The 19,283-nt window shown below is 40.6% G+C and overlaps 1 protein-coding gene across 1 annotated transcript in view; it reads left to right on the forward strand.

Annotated features, from left to right (window-relative positions):
* The window catches only part of SKAP1 (src kinase associated phosphoprotein 1), a 390,080-nt gene that overhangs the window by 285,549 nt on the left and 85,248 nt on the right, over positions 1 to 19,283 (forward strand). The window contains exons 5-6 of the mRNA XM_020997310.1: positions 15,517 to 15,597; positions 16,459 to 16,542. Coding sequence (XP_020852969.1) covers positions 15,517 to 15,597; positions 16,459 to 16,542 — 165 coding nt within the window. The remainder of the gene's footprint in view (positions 1 to 15,516; positions 15,598 to 16,458; positions 16,543 to 19,283) is intronic.

Raw genomic sequence — 19,283 nt, forward strand, 5'->3', positions numbered from 1 at the left:
CCACATCCACCCATCCTACAATTGTCTTTAGACTGTGGCACCCATATCTGTACACAATATTCAGATGTAGAACAGAACAATTAAGGCAGAATCCAGAGGAATTATGCTTCCTTCCTACTAGAAGCTATGCCTCTCTCAACTCAGCCCGAAATCACATTAGCTTTTTTGACTTCCACATTATAGTGCTGACTTATCTTTTTTCAGACAACCATGCTTCCTCCATCCTGTATCCTGTAGTTGTAAAGTTGATATTTGAACCCAAATATAAGAGTTTACATTTATCCCTGCTGAATCTCATCTGATTGGCAATCTTCATTCCATCTTCCAGGGTTAGCTCTCCCTCCCAGCTTTGTGTCATCTGCAGATCTGATAAGCTTTTCATCTATGCTTTTAGCCAAATCATTGATAAAAATGTCTAACAACCTAGGGAATAGCAAATTCATATGTTTCATCTCACAACCCAGACACACTCATGGAGTGGAATGGTAGGCAGAACACCAGCACTGTTGCAGCCAATCAGCGAGCACTTATTGAGGCAATGTGCCAGGTGCAAGGGGCTACAAAGAGAAAAAAGAAAAAGACAGTTTCTACTCCCAAGAAACATATATTCTGGCAACATGTAAATATGTAGGTAAATATGGGATCAAAACAAGGCAGTTAAATATAAATATAAGAACTGATGGATCTAACCAGTGAGAAGATCAAGAAAGATTCCTTATATAAGATGGACCTTGGGCTTTGTCATAAAGGAAATAAGAGATTCTATGAGGTGAAGGGAAGAAGGAGGTGAATTCCAAGACAAGTGATGGCTAATGCAAAGGCACAGAGTGGGAAATACTGTGTATGCGGACCACAGAGATGCCAGCTTGTCCAAACCATAGAATGTGGGAAAGGAGACTAGAAAGATAGGTGGGAGCCAGGTTGTGAAGGCTTTTAAAAGCTAAAAAGGGAAATTTGTTTTGTCCTAGAGGCAATTAGGGTTGGGTTGGTTTTTTTTTTTTGAGTAGGGAAGGAAGCATTTATTAAGTTCCTACTGTTTGCTAAATGCTTTACAAATATTATTTCAACAAATGTTACCTCCTTACAAGAACCCGGAAGTATGTTATTATTATCCTTGTTTTACAGATGAGGAAACTGAGGCAGACAAAGGTCAAGTGATTTATCCAGGATCACACAGCTAGTAAGATTTTAACTCGCTCCTTCCTGCCTCAAAGTCTAGGGTTCTATCTACTGCACCACCTAGCTGCCTAGGGTAGTAATATAGTAAGATCCTTGCTTAAGAAAAGTCACTTTGGCAGCTGTGTGGAGGATGGCTTGGAGTAGGGATAGATTTGAGGCAGGGAGACCAATTAGAAGGCCACTGAAATAGTCTGGTTGAGAGGTGACAAGGGCCTGAACTAAAGGGTTGGCTGCATGAGTAGAAAGAAGGGGTCGTCTGGGAGAGATGTTGTAGAGGTAGAAAGAGGAAGATCTGGCAATTGATTGAACATGTAGGGAGACTGAGAATAAGGCTACTGTCCAGGGGGACAAGAAGAATGGCAGGCTCTCAAGGGGCAGGTTTGGGGTGGGGGAAAGATAATAAGTTCCATTTTGAACATGTTAAGTTGGAGATGTGCTCATGATATAGAAATTGTTATTTTAAAATTCTTATTGGACATTTAAATTCTTTCTTTTTGTGGAATGAATGAATGAAAAAGTACTTATTGAGTGCTTACTATGTTTAAAGCACTATACTCAGCCCCGGGATACAAAGAGAAAGACAACAGTCCCTGTTCTCAAGAAGCTCATGAACTTTCACCAGGGAGACCACTCATAGAAGAGGTTTCAGCTGCAAGTCAGATGGAAAGGCCCAGTGGTCCTTAGGGTGCAGCTGCAAAGCAGATGACAATACATTTTCCTTAGTGTTATTTCCACAGAGAAAATAGTATCTGTTCCTGACGTTGAGAGATTTTCAGTGCCAGGGACTTTGGTGGCGACTTTTTTCTGAGTAGCTCTGTCTGTTCAGAGGACAAGGATTCTAGTACCCACAGAGGCATTTGACTGGTCGTATCTACCCAAGGGAAAGTAGTCCAGTGCTTGAGGAAGAGCTGAGGTTCAGAAGGGAGAGTAAGGGACCCCACAATTGTCTAGAAGCTGGACTGGTTGCCCTGGGGGTGCTGATATTCCTGGGGCTGCTAGTCACAGAGTCCTGAGCTGTCTTCACCAGGGTCTGAGGGGCAGTAGTAATCAAGGTGGTAGTGGTGATTTTACTGGCCTAGAAACATCTCACCCTCCTCTGTCTCCCTTGGTAAGCCTTGCATGTGGAGCATGTGTAGTTGAATTTGAGTAAGTTAAATGTCCATTCAGTACAACTCGATTGTGCATAAACACTAACTACTACTCCTACAAGTTCTACCACTATTAGGAGTAAATACCAACCACTAATCTTAAGAAAGTAATTGACCAGACATAGACCAGCTGCTGGTAGTCACTACTCAATAAATATTTGTTGAATTAAAAAAATAGCAAATTTATTCATAGTTAGCTGGCAGCTCCCCCCAGCTTGGTGTGATGTAAAAGATTCTGGGTTGATCTGGAATCAGAAGACATGAATTTGAATCCTGGATGTGCCATTTGTGAGCTATATGACCTTGGGCAAATGTGCTTCCGTTCCCCAGGTCCAGTTTTGGGATCTGTAAAATGAGGGAGTTGGAGTAAATGAGTCTCTCAGTTCCCTCCCGACTCCAGAGCCTATGATTCTATATTCCTCTTTAGACCTTTCTTTCAACCCCCTTCCCTGCTGTGGTTTCCTCGAAATGGCAGGTGAGGTACATGATGAAATGCATCAGTTGTGAGATGGAACTCCTATTTGTCAAGCTTGTGGCATCTCTCTGGGACAGGACTCTTCCTCCTTCCATTATCCTCCTTCACTCTCCCTTCACCTTCTCTTCCTGTCACTGTCACTGCTGTCACCTTTCCCCACCTCCCACCCTTCTCCCTTCCTTTTCGGTCTTTGTTAAATCTTTCACTCTTTTTACTTGCTGTCCTCACACTCCTCCCACTATTCCTAATCTGAATTTGCAACCCGAAGAATACAATAGTGAATATAACAGTGGAGTAGTTGACTAGAGAGGTGGCCTCAGAATCAAGCAGTTGTTGTTTAGTCATTTTTCAGTTGTGTCTGCCTCTCCATGACCCCATTTTGGGATTTTCTTCACCGAGATACTGAAGTAGTTTGCCATTTCTTTCTCCTTCTCATTTCACAGATGAGGAAACTGAGGCCAGCAGGGTTAAGTGACTTGCCCGGGGTCACACAGCTAGTAAGTATTTGAGGCTGGATTTGAGGATTTGAACGAGGGTCCTCCTGACTTCAGGGCCAGCATGCTATCCATTGTGGTACCTAGCTGCCCCACCTAGCACATAGCAAATGCTTAATAAGTGCTTGTTGACTGACAGACTGACTAATCAGTGCTCTAACCTGGTTGGAACATAGAGTGCAGGAAAATGGGCAATATGAAATAAGACCAGAAAAGTAGATTAGGCTGTAGTTGCAGAGGACCTTTAATTGTGAAGTTGCTGCATTATGAAATTTGTGTTTTATCTTAGAGACGATGGAGAACCCCTGAAGATTTTGAAGGGAAAAATGGTACGTTCAGAACTGTGCCATTGGAAGGTTATTTTAATTGCTGTGTAGAGGAGAGAGGAAAGACTAGAAGTGTGGAAACTAATTAAGAGGCTATTTTAATAGTCCACTTGAGAGGTGTTGAAGATCTGTTTGTTGAATGTTTTGATGAGTGAATAAAAGAAAGAACAAATGAAAAAATGAATGAATGGATGGGTAGATGAACTAACCATGTGTTTTTAAAGATATCTCCTAATGTCATCCCACTGTTTTTACTTCCAGTAGAAAAAATAAGTTGTTCCTATAAGGTTTGAAAAGAGGAAGTGTGGGTTTTGGGGGGGTTTTAATAGCTTCCTCCTCTTCCATATTATATTCTGAAGCTATTTTAAGATTGTGCTGTTTGGCCCAGATCTATGTTCTCATACTGTACTACTGCTGTTACTTGCTGCTTTTCAGTGGCTAAAAAGGCTCTAGACCATATATATCTTTGTGGTCGAGCACCTGATTCTGAAAACCAACCAAGTTTGCTGAGTTGTAGAAATATACGTACAGTAGTCTAAGAAGAAAAGCAAATTTAAGATACTCTCATCAGCAGTTGACCCTCACTTGGAGTCAGATTGATTACATTATGACATATAATAGGTCACCATTTGTAACCAACAGCATTAGCTATGCCTGGTGTATAATAGTTATAATTATAACTGTTCACCCAAGTGATACAGTAAATATGTTGAAAGCTGGGATACATCATCTCAGGTTTCCTTACATGAGGTTGCTTGATTTTATTTCTAAAGGCTAAAAGTGCTTTCACATCTGAGTAAAATCATATGGAAGATGGAGATAATGGCTAAATTGTCAGACAGCTAGTGAAGTTTCTCCTTATAGGTACTACCATTTGATTCATTGCCCTCAGGAATTTTTTTAATTTCTTTATTGTATTCTCTTTTGTGTATTTTTATTTTAAATAGATTTCATTTATATATTTTGTTTTTACATAGGCTGTATTTCCTCCTTTATTCAGCAGCATGCTGGTAAATATTTAACAATCAGTATGTGGGGTAGAGGGGAAGGAGGAGAATATATGCAGGTCACACTTTGAAGTTTAAACTGTGTTATTAACGTTTTCTCCATCACTTTCTTAAGCTTAGACAATCAACAAAACAATAAATCAAGCCCTAATTTGTGGCATTTCTTGATTTCCCAAGGTGTAAATGCTCTCACTGAAAATATGACAGCCTGGCTGAAGCTGGCTCCAGCATACCCTTGTCTGTGTCCCTCTTCTCTACCCTCCTAGAGAGCCATGCCTTATAACAAAGATATTTTCAAAGAGTAAGAGAAAAAAATTCAGCAAAACCAATCAACACATCAAAAAAATCTGACATTATATTCAGCGTTCCACACCTATGGCAATGCCCCCCCCATCTTTGCAAAAGAGTGAGGACGGGTGTTTTCTTTGAGGACAAGCTTGCTCTTTACAATTTCACAGCATCCAGTTTCTAATGTTTAATAGTTGTTCTTTCCATTTACATCAGAGCTCCCAAACTTATTTGGCCTATTGCCCCCTTTTCAAAAAAAAAAAAATTACTCAGTTCCCTCCTTCCCTGGAAATCTACTTTCTTTAACCCTTTAATGTTTTTTTTTAATTTGTGTCATTTCAAAAAAATATAAAATATTTTTTTAAATGACACATCTTAAATTTAATAATTTATTGTAAATTTGTGGGTTTTTCCTGCATTGAAATTTTGATGACATAATATTGTGTCATGTAACCATGTAGTATCATGTTGTAAATAAGTCATTACACACACATATTCCTGCTGAGGCATTCTGGACTTCCCAACAATGTGTGACAAGCTCACCTGCCAACACTTGTTTGTTAAGGCCTGTTAGTGGATTTGACCACTGATTGGTTATAACTTGCATCTTGTGCATTTATTTGGAAAATAGTGTAATCACTATGACTTTAACTCTGTTACACAATAAATGAAACATGTATGAACAGTTTTTCAAAATTTTCTTATCTTCTTTCCTTATGCTTCCACTTCCCCCTTATATTTTATTCAACACCCTCCAATTACACCCAAGGCTACTACTGCCTTCCTGGATTGTTCCAGCACCCCCTAGGGGGCAGTATCACCCACTTTGGGAATTTCTGGACATTGTTGTAATCACTGGGAACATTGTTTTCCTGGCCCAGCTTACTTTATTTTGCTTCAGTTCATATACATCTTCCAGTGATTCTCTATATTTATCATGTTTATCATTTCTTAGAGCACCTAAATATTCTCTTTTTTTTTGGTTAGGCAATGGGGTTAAGTGACTTGCCCAGGGTCACACAGCTAGTAAGTGTTATGTGTCTGAGGCCGTACTTGAACCCAGATCCTTCTGACTCCAAGGCTGGAACCGAGCACCTAAATATTCTGCTCCATCCATGTACATACATCACTTACTAAAGTTCCTTTATGTCACCCACCTTTGCTGCTTCTAATTACTTGTTACAGGCATTATTACCAGAATCACAGAAATTTGGAATTGGGAGGGACCCCAACAATCAAACCTGAAAAATAGTTGCCCAACAATTGGACATCCAATATTTTCTTTGTTTTGTTTTATTTTTAACTTATAGAATAAAACAAGAATTTCTATAACATAGTATAACTTTAAAAAAAAATGATTGCACAAGAAACTGCAAATCTGTTATGTGAAACTTGCTATTCCTTTTAAATACGGAATAGTTACCATGTAAATTTCTTTTTTCCTTTATCCTCCCTCCATAACTACCACTACCATAAACAAATATATGCATATATGTAAAATTATCCCATACATACTTCTGTTTATCAGTTCTTTCTCTAGATGCAGATAGCATCTTCCTTCATATATTCTTTGTATTTAATTTAGGTATTTATAATAGTCAAAATGACTTATTCGCCCAAAGTTATTCTTCAGACAATATTGCTGTAAAAATAAATGGACATCCAATCTTTTCATAAACACCAAAAGAGAGTGGGAAACTACTAATCCCCAAGAAAACCCATTCCATTTTGAATAGCTCCAATTTTTAGGAAGTCTTTCCTTTTTTTTTTCAGGGTCCTCCTTAATCTGAATGTCTTCCCTCTGAAATTATCTCTAGTTTATTTATTCTGCACATATTTTCTTTGTATATAGTTGTTTGCATGTGTCTGTGTGTTCCCTAAGAGCAGAGACTGGTTGGTTTTTTGTTTGTTTTGCCTTTCTTTACATCCTCAGCACTTAGCAAAGAGCCTGACACATAGTAGAAGCTTAATAAATGCTTGTTGACTTGACTTAAAATTGCATCTCTGCAGCTTCTACTTGTTGCTCCTATTTCTGCCCTCTGAGAGCAAACAGAACAAGTTGAATCCTTCCTTTATGTGACAACTCTTCAAATACTTGGACAGCCATCATGCCTTAGCTAAGTATCTCCAGTTGTTTCAGCTGGTCCTCATATGGCAACCATTTGTCATTCTGGTTGCTCTCTCCTGGATGTTCTCTTCAATGTTCTTCTTAAAATATGACACCCAGAATAGACTCTGATTCTCCAGATGTTGTCTTACCAGGACAGACTGCAACAGAACTCTTACCTCCTTATTCCTGGAAGCATCCCTCTCTTAGTAAGATTGAATCCATTTTTTTTTTGCTTCCATATTTTGACTCAAATTGGTGTTGACATCCACTAAAACCTCCAGGTCTTTTATAGTTCAGCAACACCTCCACCATTTTTTTTTAGGCAATTGGAGTTAAGTGACTTGCCCAGGGTCACACAGCTAGTAAGTGTTAAGTGTTTGGTCTGAGGTTGGATTTGAACTCAGTTCTTCCTGAATTCAGGGCTGGTGCTCTATCCACTTCTCCAGCTGGCTGCCCCTATCACCTCCCCCATTTTGTAATTTAAAAGTTGATTTTTTTCCCCCAAGTTGACACTCTCTGTGAAAAAGGTGTGAAAAAGGAACTATTAAGCTTCTCTTTTTAAATCAAGGTTTCTTCCCTAGATTTTAAGCCTTGCCCTATCACTGTTTTTTTTCCTGAGATGTCATTCCAGTGTCAGAAGGGGTCTAGTAAACCTTTGTTATGGGAAGCATCTTTTCCTATGGGCCTCTGAGTAACCTTTTTGTTCTTTCTTGTATTTACTCCCATCTTTCCCTTTATTAGGGGTATCTATATGGTGCAGTAGATAGAGTGCCAGGCCTGGAGTCAGGAAGACCTGAGTTCAAATCCAGCCTCAAACAATTATTAGCTGTATGACCCTGGGCAAGTCACTTAATCCTTTTTGCCTCAATTTCCTCATCTGTAAAATGAGCTGGAGAAGGAAATGGAAAATCACTTCAGCATCTCTGCTAAGAAAACCCCCAAATGAGGTCACAAAGGGTCAGACATGACTGAAAAACTACTGAACTTCCCTTTATTGCACAGCTCCAAGCTTGACACATAGACTTCTATTCCTTTTTTGGAATGTTTCCATTTCACAGAGAGGTGCAGAGAAAATACATGAGCCAACATTGAAAAGGAAACCATAAGGCACTGGAATTTCTTAGAAGCAGGGAACTTCATTAAAACCATCATATGCTAGGACTCTTTTCCTCCTCCATCTGTAAATGGTTTTCTTCTGGTAAAGGGAAGAGAACAAAGAAAAGCTGACATTCCTCCCGTCATTTTCCAGGCCTGGATTCTTTCTTAGCTACCCTACATCCTATTATGAACTGACATATAGTGGTTGACAACTAAGTGGTCTAGACTTACACAATGTTAGTGCTATCTGAGACCTTAGCAATCAGTGAGGCCCATCCCTTCCTTGCAAGGTAAGAAAACTGAGGCCCAGAGAGGAAAAATGATTGCACAGAATCACCCATTTAGAGTTGGAGGGAACCATAAAAATCATAGTCCAAACCCCTCCTTTTAAACATGAGGAGGAACTAAGGCCCATAGAGGGTAAGTGATTTTCCCAAGGTCACACAGGTAGTAAGTAGCAGAACCAAGATTTGGAGCCAGCTTCCCTGAGCACAAATCCAGCACTCTTTCCCACTATGCCGTCCTGCCTCTCGGTATGTCCCAGGTCACACTAATTAGTTCTCTTCAATAGAGGCAGCTAGGTGGTACAATAGCTAGAGCACTGAGTCTGAAGTCAGGAAGTTGTTGTTCAACCTTTCAGTCATTTCTGACTCTTCATGACCTTGTGGACCACATTGTCCATGGGGTTTTCTTGGCAAAGATACTGGAGTGATTTGCTATTTCCTTTTCCAGTGCATTAAGGCAAACGGAAGTTAAGTGACTTTCCCAGGGTCACACACAGCTAGTAGGTGTCTGAGTCTGGATTTGAACTCAGGTCTTCCTGACTCTGGCCCAACACTCTGTCAGCCATCTAGCTACCGAAGTAAGGGAGACCTGAATTCAAATCAAACCTTAGACATTTACCAGCCATGTGACCCTGGTCAAGTCCAGAGGTGGGGAACCTGTGGCCTTCTAGGTCCTTGGCTGCAGCCTTTTGACTGAGTCCAAGTTTTACGGAACAAACCCTTTTGTTAAGGGGCTTTGTTCTGTGAAGTTTGGATTCAGTCAAAGGGCCACACTTGAGGACCTAGAGGGCCACATGTGGCCTCAAGGCCGCAGGTTTCCCACCCTGGTCAAGTCACTTAACATCTGTCTGTCAGAGTTTCCTCAACTGTAAAATGAGGATAATGATAGCACCTACCTCCCAGATTTGTTATGAGGATTAAAGAAAATAATCTTTGTAACAATGGCTGGCACCCAGCAGATGCTTAATATATGTTTGTTTCCTTTGGTATGCTCAGAGTTCTTGCATATTTTCCCACCTGTCCAGAGTATAACTCTTCTTGGAACTTCATTTAAAATGAAGAACTAAATGAAGTGAGTGCTGCCATTGAGCCAATCTCTTAAGATTTTCTTGAATCCTATGACCCACAGTGTTTTGCTGCCATATTTTTTAAACTATTCTGCCTTGTTTGGAAGCCAGCTTCAAATTAGAAATGATTGCACTTCAATTTTGTTTCCTATGTTTTGAAGCTATGCTTTGTCAAAGACTTTGTGTTAGAAATTAAATGTGTTGTCCTCCAACCCCTTTCTTATATCTGCTTTCTGATTTAATTCTCTTTCTTTCTTTTTTTTTTTTTGAAGTGAGGCAGTTGGGGGTTAAGTGATTTGCCCAGGGTCACACAAGTGTCTGAGGTCACATTTGAACTCAGGTCCTCTGAGTCCAAGGCTGGAGCTCTATCCACTGTGCCACCTAGCTGCCCCTGATTTATTTCTCAATGAATGATTCCATCAAGAAAGTTTTAAATAGTCTGTGCAAGTGGTTTCCATTTTCTTTGAAACTGCTGGTCCTTCAATTAATTATTTGTGTAAGAATATGTCAAACTACAAATATGAGGCATCTAGATGCTACAGTAGATAGTGTGTGGAACCTAGAGTCAGAAAGTCCCATGTATTAATCAGACATTACTAGCCGTGTGATCTTGGGCAAGTCACTTAACCTCACTGTGCCTCAGGTTCCTTATCTGTAAAATGGAGATCATAATAGCACCAATCTCACAGGATTATTATGAGGATCAAATGAGATAATAAATGTAAAGCACTTCCTAAGCCTTAAAACACAATATAAATGTTAGCTTTCATTATCATCATCTAAGTCCATCTTCCAGATTTGAATATGAAGAATAAGAACAAACTTAGACACATTTTAAATGAAACAACAGAAATTAGAGATTAGAAAAAAAGCAACATAAGTCTTTTCCACAGTAAGTATTAGGGAAAAAAAGTTGGTGAAGTAATAATAGTGAGTGTTTATTAAGCTCCTGTTATGAAAAGTATTATGAGAGTTGTCCTTGAAGCCAGAAAAACCTGAGCTCAAATCCTGCCTCTGACCATGTGACCTGGGGCAAGTCACTTAAACTCTAGGCAACTCTGTAATGATAAAAATAGCCAAAAAGGGAAAAGGTGCTAAAGTGCATTAGTAGCAGGAATCTGCAAATCCAGGAGTTCCCTATAACAATGAAATCGCAGGTCTGTGCCCCTGTATGCAAGGTTGTCTGTGAGGAGCTTGAAACACAAAAGAAAAATAAACTAACCTGCTTGCATACATCATAGACTACCATCCCTAATGCTGCAACTTAGCCTTTTGGCAATTCATTTGTCTCCTAAAGAAAAAAAAGTGAAATTTAGAACTCAAAAGCTTATGGAAGTGATTGTTAATAATTCAAAATAAATTAATTTTTTTAAAAAAGAGAAAAGTGAAAAGAACAACAACAAAAAAAAAAAACATGGCAGGGAGGAGGAATCCAATACAGCAAAGAAATATTAAATAATTTTTTTTAAAGTATCTTAGCCAGTAGAATACCACAGAGAAGTGGATTAAATGGAAAGAAGCAGAGGGAGAATTTGGAAGTTCTAAGGTCAAGAGCAGTAGAACAGAGGCATCATAATGCCCATTCCTTTTTCCTGATTGTTAGGCCACTCAAATGCATACACGTAGATATACATAAATAGTCAATCCCTGCCCTCCATGGGTGAATTCAATATATAGCTGGAACTTAACTGTGGCCTTAAACCTTAGATTGATCCAATCCTTTAATAAAGGAACCTGGCTAACCTTCACTCCAGAACTGTAGTCCATTTGGCATCAAGAAAGAACTTGAATTTAAAAGAAAAAGGAGGGCAGGGGGTTTCGTGTGAGGGGGAGAGAAGTCTTAAGAACCTAAGAAAGGGGAGAGGGGAAAGTTGAACAAAAGGTTAAAAAAAAAAAAAAGAAAAAAATCATTGAGTCTCTTTTCAGGTTGATTTAGCAAAAGACTGAGCCAGCTGCCTCTAATGAAGGCTGGTGGGTGTCTGGTTTGTTCTGCAGAGACTCCAGCCAACGATGGTCTTTTTACAGTGGCCTCCTGTGTTATTAGCCATGTGCTATGGCGTCGCCAACTGATTTCTCCAATTCTCTTTTCTCACTGGGCTAGAAAGCAGCTGGTTAAATAGGCCGTGACTCACATAAGCTCCTGTGTCTCTTTTATTGACTGCTTTCTGGAAATGTATCACACACTAAAGAGTCCCCATTGTTGTTGCTATGCATAGCTGACTGGGGAGTCATGTTGAGTGCTGAGAGATGGAATCCTGCCCTATAGTTTATTGCAGGGTTGGGTGTGGGTGGGGTGCAAGAATTTAAAGGACTCTGGTAGGAGGAGAAGAATGTCTGAGAATTTCTTTTATCTTCATCTGCCATGAAAGTTGGGTGGCCATCACCACTGTGGTAACACACTTTTCTATCGATCTTATCTTTATGACCCCGCATCCCTTAGTTAAGTGGGTCTGTTCTTATGTGGGTTATAATGAGAGATTAGTAGGCATGATGGTGCAGGTTGTGGTACTGACATACATCTGTCTGGTGCTTGATTGCAAGGACATCCACGTTTAGGTCTATCCACAAGAGCTGTCCATTTCCAATAAATGCACCCGTGGCCCATCTGTTCTTGCATTGTATTTTAAGGCTCATCAGCAACTGTTGCACTTGACAGGTGCATAGATTTAATCACCACAAGATGTGGATTAAGCCATCCAGACTGTCTGCCACATCACCCTGTGTGTGACGCTCATGATGAGGCAGATGCTGTGCATTCACCAGTATCAACAATGCTTGATCAGTGGGACCCCTGGTTTGAGACACTGAGAGAAAACATCTTAATTACTCCAGTACATTCCTGCCTTGGTGTTTAGAGCATTGTGCTAATGAGGCCAAAGTCGCTGTTAGCTTCACACAGAGGAGAATTCTGTTATGACATGCAGCTGGGCATCTTGCACGTAGTAGGTATTTAATACTTTTTTAATTTGACACATTGATGTTTTTCCCACATTCCTCAGCCTAGTCATCTCTTTTGCAAATGCATGCTGTGAACCATGATGGGCACTGGGGAAAGGAAAGTGCGAGCCTGGATATCAAGCCATGATTTAAGGGAGGAGAGGCATAGAATTTCAGTGTTGGAAGGGACCTCAGCAGCCACCTATTGAATCAAGCCCATACCCCACACAAAAGGCTTACCTCCACAACATCCTCAACATGTGGTCATAATAGCCTTCTTTTCTTGAAGATCTCCAATGAAGTGGAACCCACTAACAATTTCCAGCAGCAGCCTTTTCTTCCTTTGCATAGCTCCAATTGTTAGGAAGTTTTTCCTAGAACCAAGACTAAATTTACCTCTTTGCTTCTGGCTCTCCCTCCTAGGAGCAAACAGAATGAGTTTAATTCTTATTCCATAAAACGCCCTTTCCATTAGGAAGGAAAACATCTTCCAAACACATGTATTACTAACTTGAAATTGAGCACCTCTGGCTAAGTATATGCCAAACTCCATTCATGGTCAACCAGAAAAGAGAGAGAGAGACAGAGACAGAGACAGAGACACAGAGACAGAGACAGAGAGAATTCAGCAACCCATTCTACCCACAGTCTTAGGAAACAAAATTTGACTGCTGGCAAAAGCAGGTGTCATTGGGACCTCCTAATTCCCATTTCACTCCTCTGATCTCTAGACATCTTTATGCCTTCTGAAATGCTAACAGGGATACATACATACATACACACACATATACACACAGAGAGACTATGAATTAGCCCCTTATATTTCAGCTATTTATGCAACATTATTTCTTTGTTTTCTTGGTGGTGACATTCTTGGGGGGGAGAAGAAAGCCTCACGATGATAATGTACTGAAAGTAAATGAAATTAAATAAGCGAAGCCGTGCTCATCACTACTTCCTTCCCCCCTGGGTAATTCAATTCAAGCTCTCTCTCTGATGGCAACTCACAGGGACTGTCTCTGTCACCCCGCTGGGGCCTGGAGTCTTAACATCTAAATAAAAGTTTCAGTCAAGCATTTTTTATGCTCCTGCCAGCAGGATCAGTGAGCTGGTGTGGGCACATTAATGTAATATTCATACTCACAGACTCTCCCAGCACACAAGGCAACATCTTCCCATTTTCATAATTATAGATGTTCCATAAAATGGCATTTAGATTTGCATTTAAGAAAAGAGGGGGAGGTAGAATTCCAATAAAACGTTTAACATGTCTTTTATGAGTCAGTCTCTTGGCATCTTCAGCAAGATGTTGTGTCTCTGGGTTTAACAAGGTCTTTAAAAAAATTGTGTGAAAAAAAGAATAGGAGAAAATTCTAAGCTGACTCTCCTCCCTCAGAGACCCAAATTTTGATTCTAGTCTCCAGCAGTTAAATATCTTCAAAAGTCCCCTTTTGCTTGGAGCTTAATTGGAAGGGGAACACTTCTGTCAAGTGTCTGCGCTAGTATGCATGGGCTGTTTAAGCAGTATTTACACTCTGATTCCTGAACCCCTCCCAAACTGACTGATAAAGACCTTGACCACTGCCCTCTTGGACAGTCGTGTGCAGCAAAGGCCAAAAATTTGCAGAGGATTCTAGAAGAGAGGAAGGAATCCTAGAAAAATGAACTTTCCTTCTGTTGCTGTTTGTCCCTTGTTTTCACCCTGAGACCTGTTTGTGAGGATTTGTAGCCAGTCCAGAGTTTGCTAACAATAAAACACAAAGGCAAAAATGGGCTCCAAACAAGAAAGTTGACAATGTGTCTGAACTAGATGAAGAATCTGGTGCTATGGGCATGCTAAGAAGGAAGAGAAGCTTACCTGATGTCCATTTTTCAAAAATGACTCATGCTTGAAATGCAGCTGGTAAAGGGACCCAGGCTAAGATTCATTTACTTGAGATAGTCCTTTTTTCAGACCACATTATGATCACCTGATATTCCCAAGATATTGAAGAGAGAATCAGGGAGGTTTCACACACACACACAGTGCTACCATGGTGCATAGTTCTATTTTTGTTCCATGTGTGTGTAGGGGGAAAGTGTTCAGCATTTTTAAAAGCAAATTAAAAGAAATTGATTGGTGTTTGGGGAATAAAAGGACTCTGAATATATCTACCCTACCTTTCTCCCCCTCCATTTTTCCCTAATGATGAAATCCACCATTCTGATTTTTTTCTCCCCCATCATTCTCTTTCTGGCTACCTCTTCCTTACAGCCTCTGTCCTTTATCCTCCCCTTTATAAAATGAATAAAAAGCCTAGTGCAGGCAGATGGATTAAGATACCAACTTCTCAATAAATTTGTACCTAATGAGGCTAATTGAAAGCCAAGAGTGTTGCTTAATGCACAATTAAAGGCTGGTGTGGGTTCCAAGGTTTCTCTCATCATTATAGAAGTCTCAGACTCTTTTAGCTTCTTTGAGATGTTGCAAGGAAACCAGTGTTTAGGGCAATCATTGCTCAGTTTAGCTTGCATAGCACTTTTATCCAGTGAATTTATAAAGTGGAGGTTCCTAAAAGTTGGATCAGTTCTGCTTCATTAGTTGTGTGTGTGTGCACGTATATGCACACACACGTACGTTTGCCTGTGGTTCCCTGTAAGTTTGCTGTGAAGGCCATTCTCAGTACAATTCTTTCTTTTTTTTCCTAGTAAAATATAAGCAACTTGAGGACAAGGTCAGTACCTTGAATTTTTTTAAAAATTGAAGACATTTAATTTATCCAACAAGTAAGTTATTAAACATTTACCTATCAATAACTTGCTTGTTGGATTGAATTGAATGTCTTCAATTTTGAAAAAATTAATTCAACTCTTGATTAATTGAATGTGGATTATCCGTGTGGGACTTAACTTCCCGAGGGCTTCCTCCTCCCCTCACCACTGATTGATGTGTGCTCAGGGAATTCCAGCTCACTTTCTTATTAGTCTAAGGGGGGAAAAAAGCATACTTAGTAATAAAATAACGTGTTCCAAAGACATAAAGAAAGTTTGGGTATTTGCCTGTTTGTTTGTTTCTTTTCGTAATCTGCTGTATTCGCTCTTCTCTGTCTCATCTCCTCAATAGAAATGGAAGACATCATTACAAAAGGGGCCCAGGAGCTGGAGGATATTATAAAACAGGGCTTCTTGGAGAAGAAATGCAGAGGTAATAATCAGCTGCAACATGAACAAGAGGAGAGTCTGGGCCTAGTGTAGAGACTAAGGGGGACTCAGCCCGAGATATTTGAAAACGGTATGGTGTGGGGGAAAAGAGCACACATTTGGAGCCATAATTCTGCATTGCATTGGAGTTGTAATGGGTTTAGTTCCTGGCCCTGCCGCTTGCTAGCTATGTGACCTTGGGTAAGTCACTTAGCTGCTCTGGGCTTCGGTTCCCTTGTCTGTAAAGTAAGAGGTTGGACTACATAATCTCTGAGGTCCCTTCTAGCCCCAGATCTACGAGTCTGTATACAAGGGGCATCTCTAAATACCCTGACAAAAGTGTAATGAAGCATGTCCCCAGGGGGATCCTTTTTGCATCAGGTGTAAGAAGGCCCAAATTTCAATTCCAGGCAAGCCCAGGTCTGGACCATTTAACTCAGTTGGTTCAAGCACAGTACTAATGAGCTCCAGCTCATGAACTTAAATGGGTAAATTAGCTTAGCACAGAGGTAGACTTGCTCCATGCTCTTAGCCTGGGGCATTATTTTTGTTCACCAAAAAAAAAAAAAAAAAGATGGTAAAAAAGGGCCTTAAAACAGAGGGGTGAATCAGAAATGTTAAAATGAAGCTGGATGCAGGGATGATAGATAGAAGAGAGCCTTGATTCTGTACCCTACTGAGACCTGGTGCCTCATCTCTGTGACTCAATATGGGATAACCTGTGGGAGTAAAGGGGAGGGTTTCACAGTCCATTAACCTGGGAAATAAAACAGGAACACGCCAGACGGTGTGTTGGTACATTTTACAGATTCTTCAAGTGGTTGTCGTTATCTGAATTTATGTCTGCTCCTGCTCCTTCATTTAGATCATGGTTTCTTCGGCTCCGAGTGGCAGAAGCGATGGTGTGTTGTCAGTAAAGGAATCTTCTACTACTACTCTAATGAGAAAAGTAAGTGTTTCCCCCTTTGCACAGCAGCCGCTCACGCCTGGATCCAAACTCTTGGTAAATCCTCCAACACTGGGGGCCCATCGGCCTCAAGATAGCAGTCTTTAACTAACACCTATTCGGAGTAGGTGCTTAGGTAAGGGATACTGCGATGCTTTGTAAACAGTGAAGCAGATATGAGGAGAGGTTAGGTACTTTGCAGAAAACTCCAGTGACTTGTTTAGAAATGATGCTCTTTTAATGATTGTCTTGTTCATTATTCTAGGTGGGGCAGTGGATAGACCTGGAGTCAGGAAGACTTGCGTTGAAGTCTGGTCTCAGACATTTACTAGCTATATGACCCTGGACAAGTCACTTAACCTCTGTCTGCCTCGGTTTTCCTCAACTCTAGATGGGGATTAATAATAGCCATTTACCTTGCAGGGTTATTGTGAGGATAAAATGAGGCAATATTTTTAAGCACTTCAGAAATTTTAAGGTGTTGTAGAAATGCTAGCTATTATCATTATCATCGTTATGGCTTTCCAAGTACTTTCCTCCCAACTGCCCTATAAAGGCAGGTAGAGCAAGTATTATTATCTCCATTCTACACAAAGAAAATGAGGCTCAGAGACTTGAAGTATCTCTGGTCACGCAGTATCCAGCAATAGGATTGAAGCCTAGTCTCTTGAATCTAAGCTCTTGGGGTCTTTCCACTACTCCGTACTGCCTTGAAGCCCCTTCAAATCTCTTCCAGCTATGCCTTAGGAACCAGTCATTGTGATTTGTGGTTGAAAACAATCATTAGCTGGCAGCCAGCCTTCTAACCATGAGCTTCTCCGAACTAAGCTAGGCTGGTCCTCAGACCACAGATGCGCTGGAATTCATATCTCACAAAGGAAAATTAGAGGCCAAAAGGGATTTAAACAATATACAACCCCCACACTCACCCTCATGCCCGGAAATAAGCACCCAAAGCCCAGGAAGAGGAGAGAGCAGACAAGGAAGAACATTCTTAGAAAGAATGGTCAACTGGACCACTTAAATAATTTTTTTGAAAACTTATTTAAAATAGCTTTTATACCTTAAAACTGCACCAAGACTTTGGGGACACCCTGTAATCATAGGATATACAGCTTGAAGTGACCTTACAGGTTGAGTTACCCCTTGGGAGACTGTTGTATTCATGCTCAGTTCTGACCCAGCAGCCAACCAAAAGACCTTTTCTTTATCCCACTGTCAGCAGACATGAAACAGTCATAGGTGACTTGTACGTGCCCAGGAGTCCACCAAGCAATACACTCTGTACATGTTTATAAGGACTCTCGTTGGCCAGGCCCCTGTTGCATAATCCTTCTCACCCTGCCCCCATTATTTTACTCAATTGGTTATGTTATTGAGTCATTTTGGGGTTTTCTTGGTAAAGATACTGGAGTGGTTTGCCGTTTCCTTCTTCAGTTCATTTTACAGATGAGAAAACTGAGGCAAACAGGGTTAAGTGACTTGCCCAGGGTCACACAGCTAGTAAGTATCTGAGGTCAGATTTGAACTCAGGAAGAAGAGTCTTCCTGACTTGAGTCCTGGCACTCTATCCATGGTGCCACCTAGCTGCCCTTTACTCCCCATACCTTAAGCATATCATAAGTTTTCCTACCTCCATATCTTTGATCAAGCCGGGCCCTACACTTGGAATGCCTGCCCCCTCCTTTCTCTCTGCTCCCCATCTCCATTTGTTTAAATCACACCCATCTTCAAGACCCAAATCAGTGACCCCTTTTCTAGGAAATCTTCCCCAATTCCTCACAACCAGTTAGAAATAACCCTTCTTTGGAACTCTTCTAGTCTTTTGTTTGTAAGTGCTTTTATTCAGTTATCTTGGATTTGGGGAGGTTTGGGTTTTTTATTTTGTTTGTGTCATAGTTATTTGTATACATGTGTCGTCCTCCTTACCAGGTTAGAGCCTCCATGAGGGCAACAATTGTGTCTTATTTTGTTTTAATATTGCCCCAAGGACCTCACATAATGTCTTTCACATAGTAGATGCCTAATAAATATTTGTTGTGTTTGAATTTAATCTATCCTTTCAAACGGGTGCACCCAACCTTTTTTTCTCTTCCGCCCACCACCTCTTCTCCCTTCCCTTCCCCTCCTTTTACCTCTTCTTCTTTCTACTCTTCTCATCCCAAAGCCCAGATAGTTGGGGGTTATTCAGGCAAGACCCATTCTAGTATTTCCCCTGACACATGTGCCTCAAATTCTAGAGGAAGGGAAGGGATTAAGTATTTATATAGCACCTCCTACTGGGTAAAGCACTTAGCTCAGTGCTTTACAAATATGATCTCATTTAATCATTACAACACTGTGAGGGAGGTGCTATTATCCCCATTTTACAGTTGAGGAAACTGAGGCAAACTGACCTGCTCAGAGTTACACAACTCATAAGTGTCCGAGGCCAGATTTGAACTCAGCTCTTCCCGACTCCAGGCTTTATTGTGCCACCTAGGTAGAACCAAGTCCTACCCAGAGAATAATCAGGCATCTACTCTGCTACCTATCTAGAATGACATGAACCTCCAACAGGCTTCCAGAGGTAAGGAAAGGAGTGATAGGAGCTTAGGCCCCTGAGACATACTAGAGGCCCGGAATCCTTAGGATTTGCCTGCCTACTTAGTGAAAGTTGCCTCACCAGGGCTGTGGTAGATATCACTGAACATTCTCATAATTACCAGCTCTGAATAATTTAACAGTGAGAAAAGCTCTGGATA

Source organism: Phascolarctos cinereus, unplaced genomic scaffold (genome assembly GCF_003287225.1).
Source record: "Phascolarctos cinereus isolate Bilbo 61053 unplaced genomic scaffold, phaCin_HiC Scaffold_5;HRSCAF=322, whole genome shotgun sequence".
Classification (NCBI taxonomy): domain Eukaryota; kingdom Metazoa; phylum Chordata; class Mammalia; order Diprotodontia; family Phascolarctidae; genus Phascolarctos; species Phascolarctos cinereus.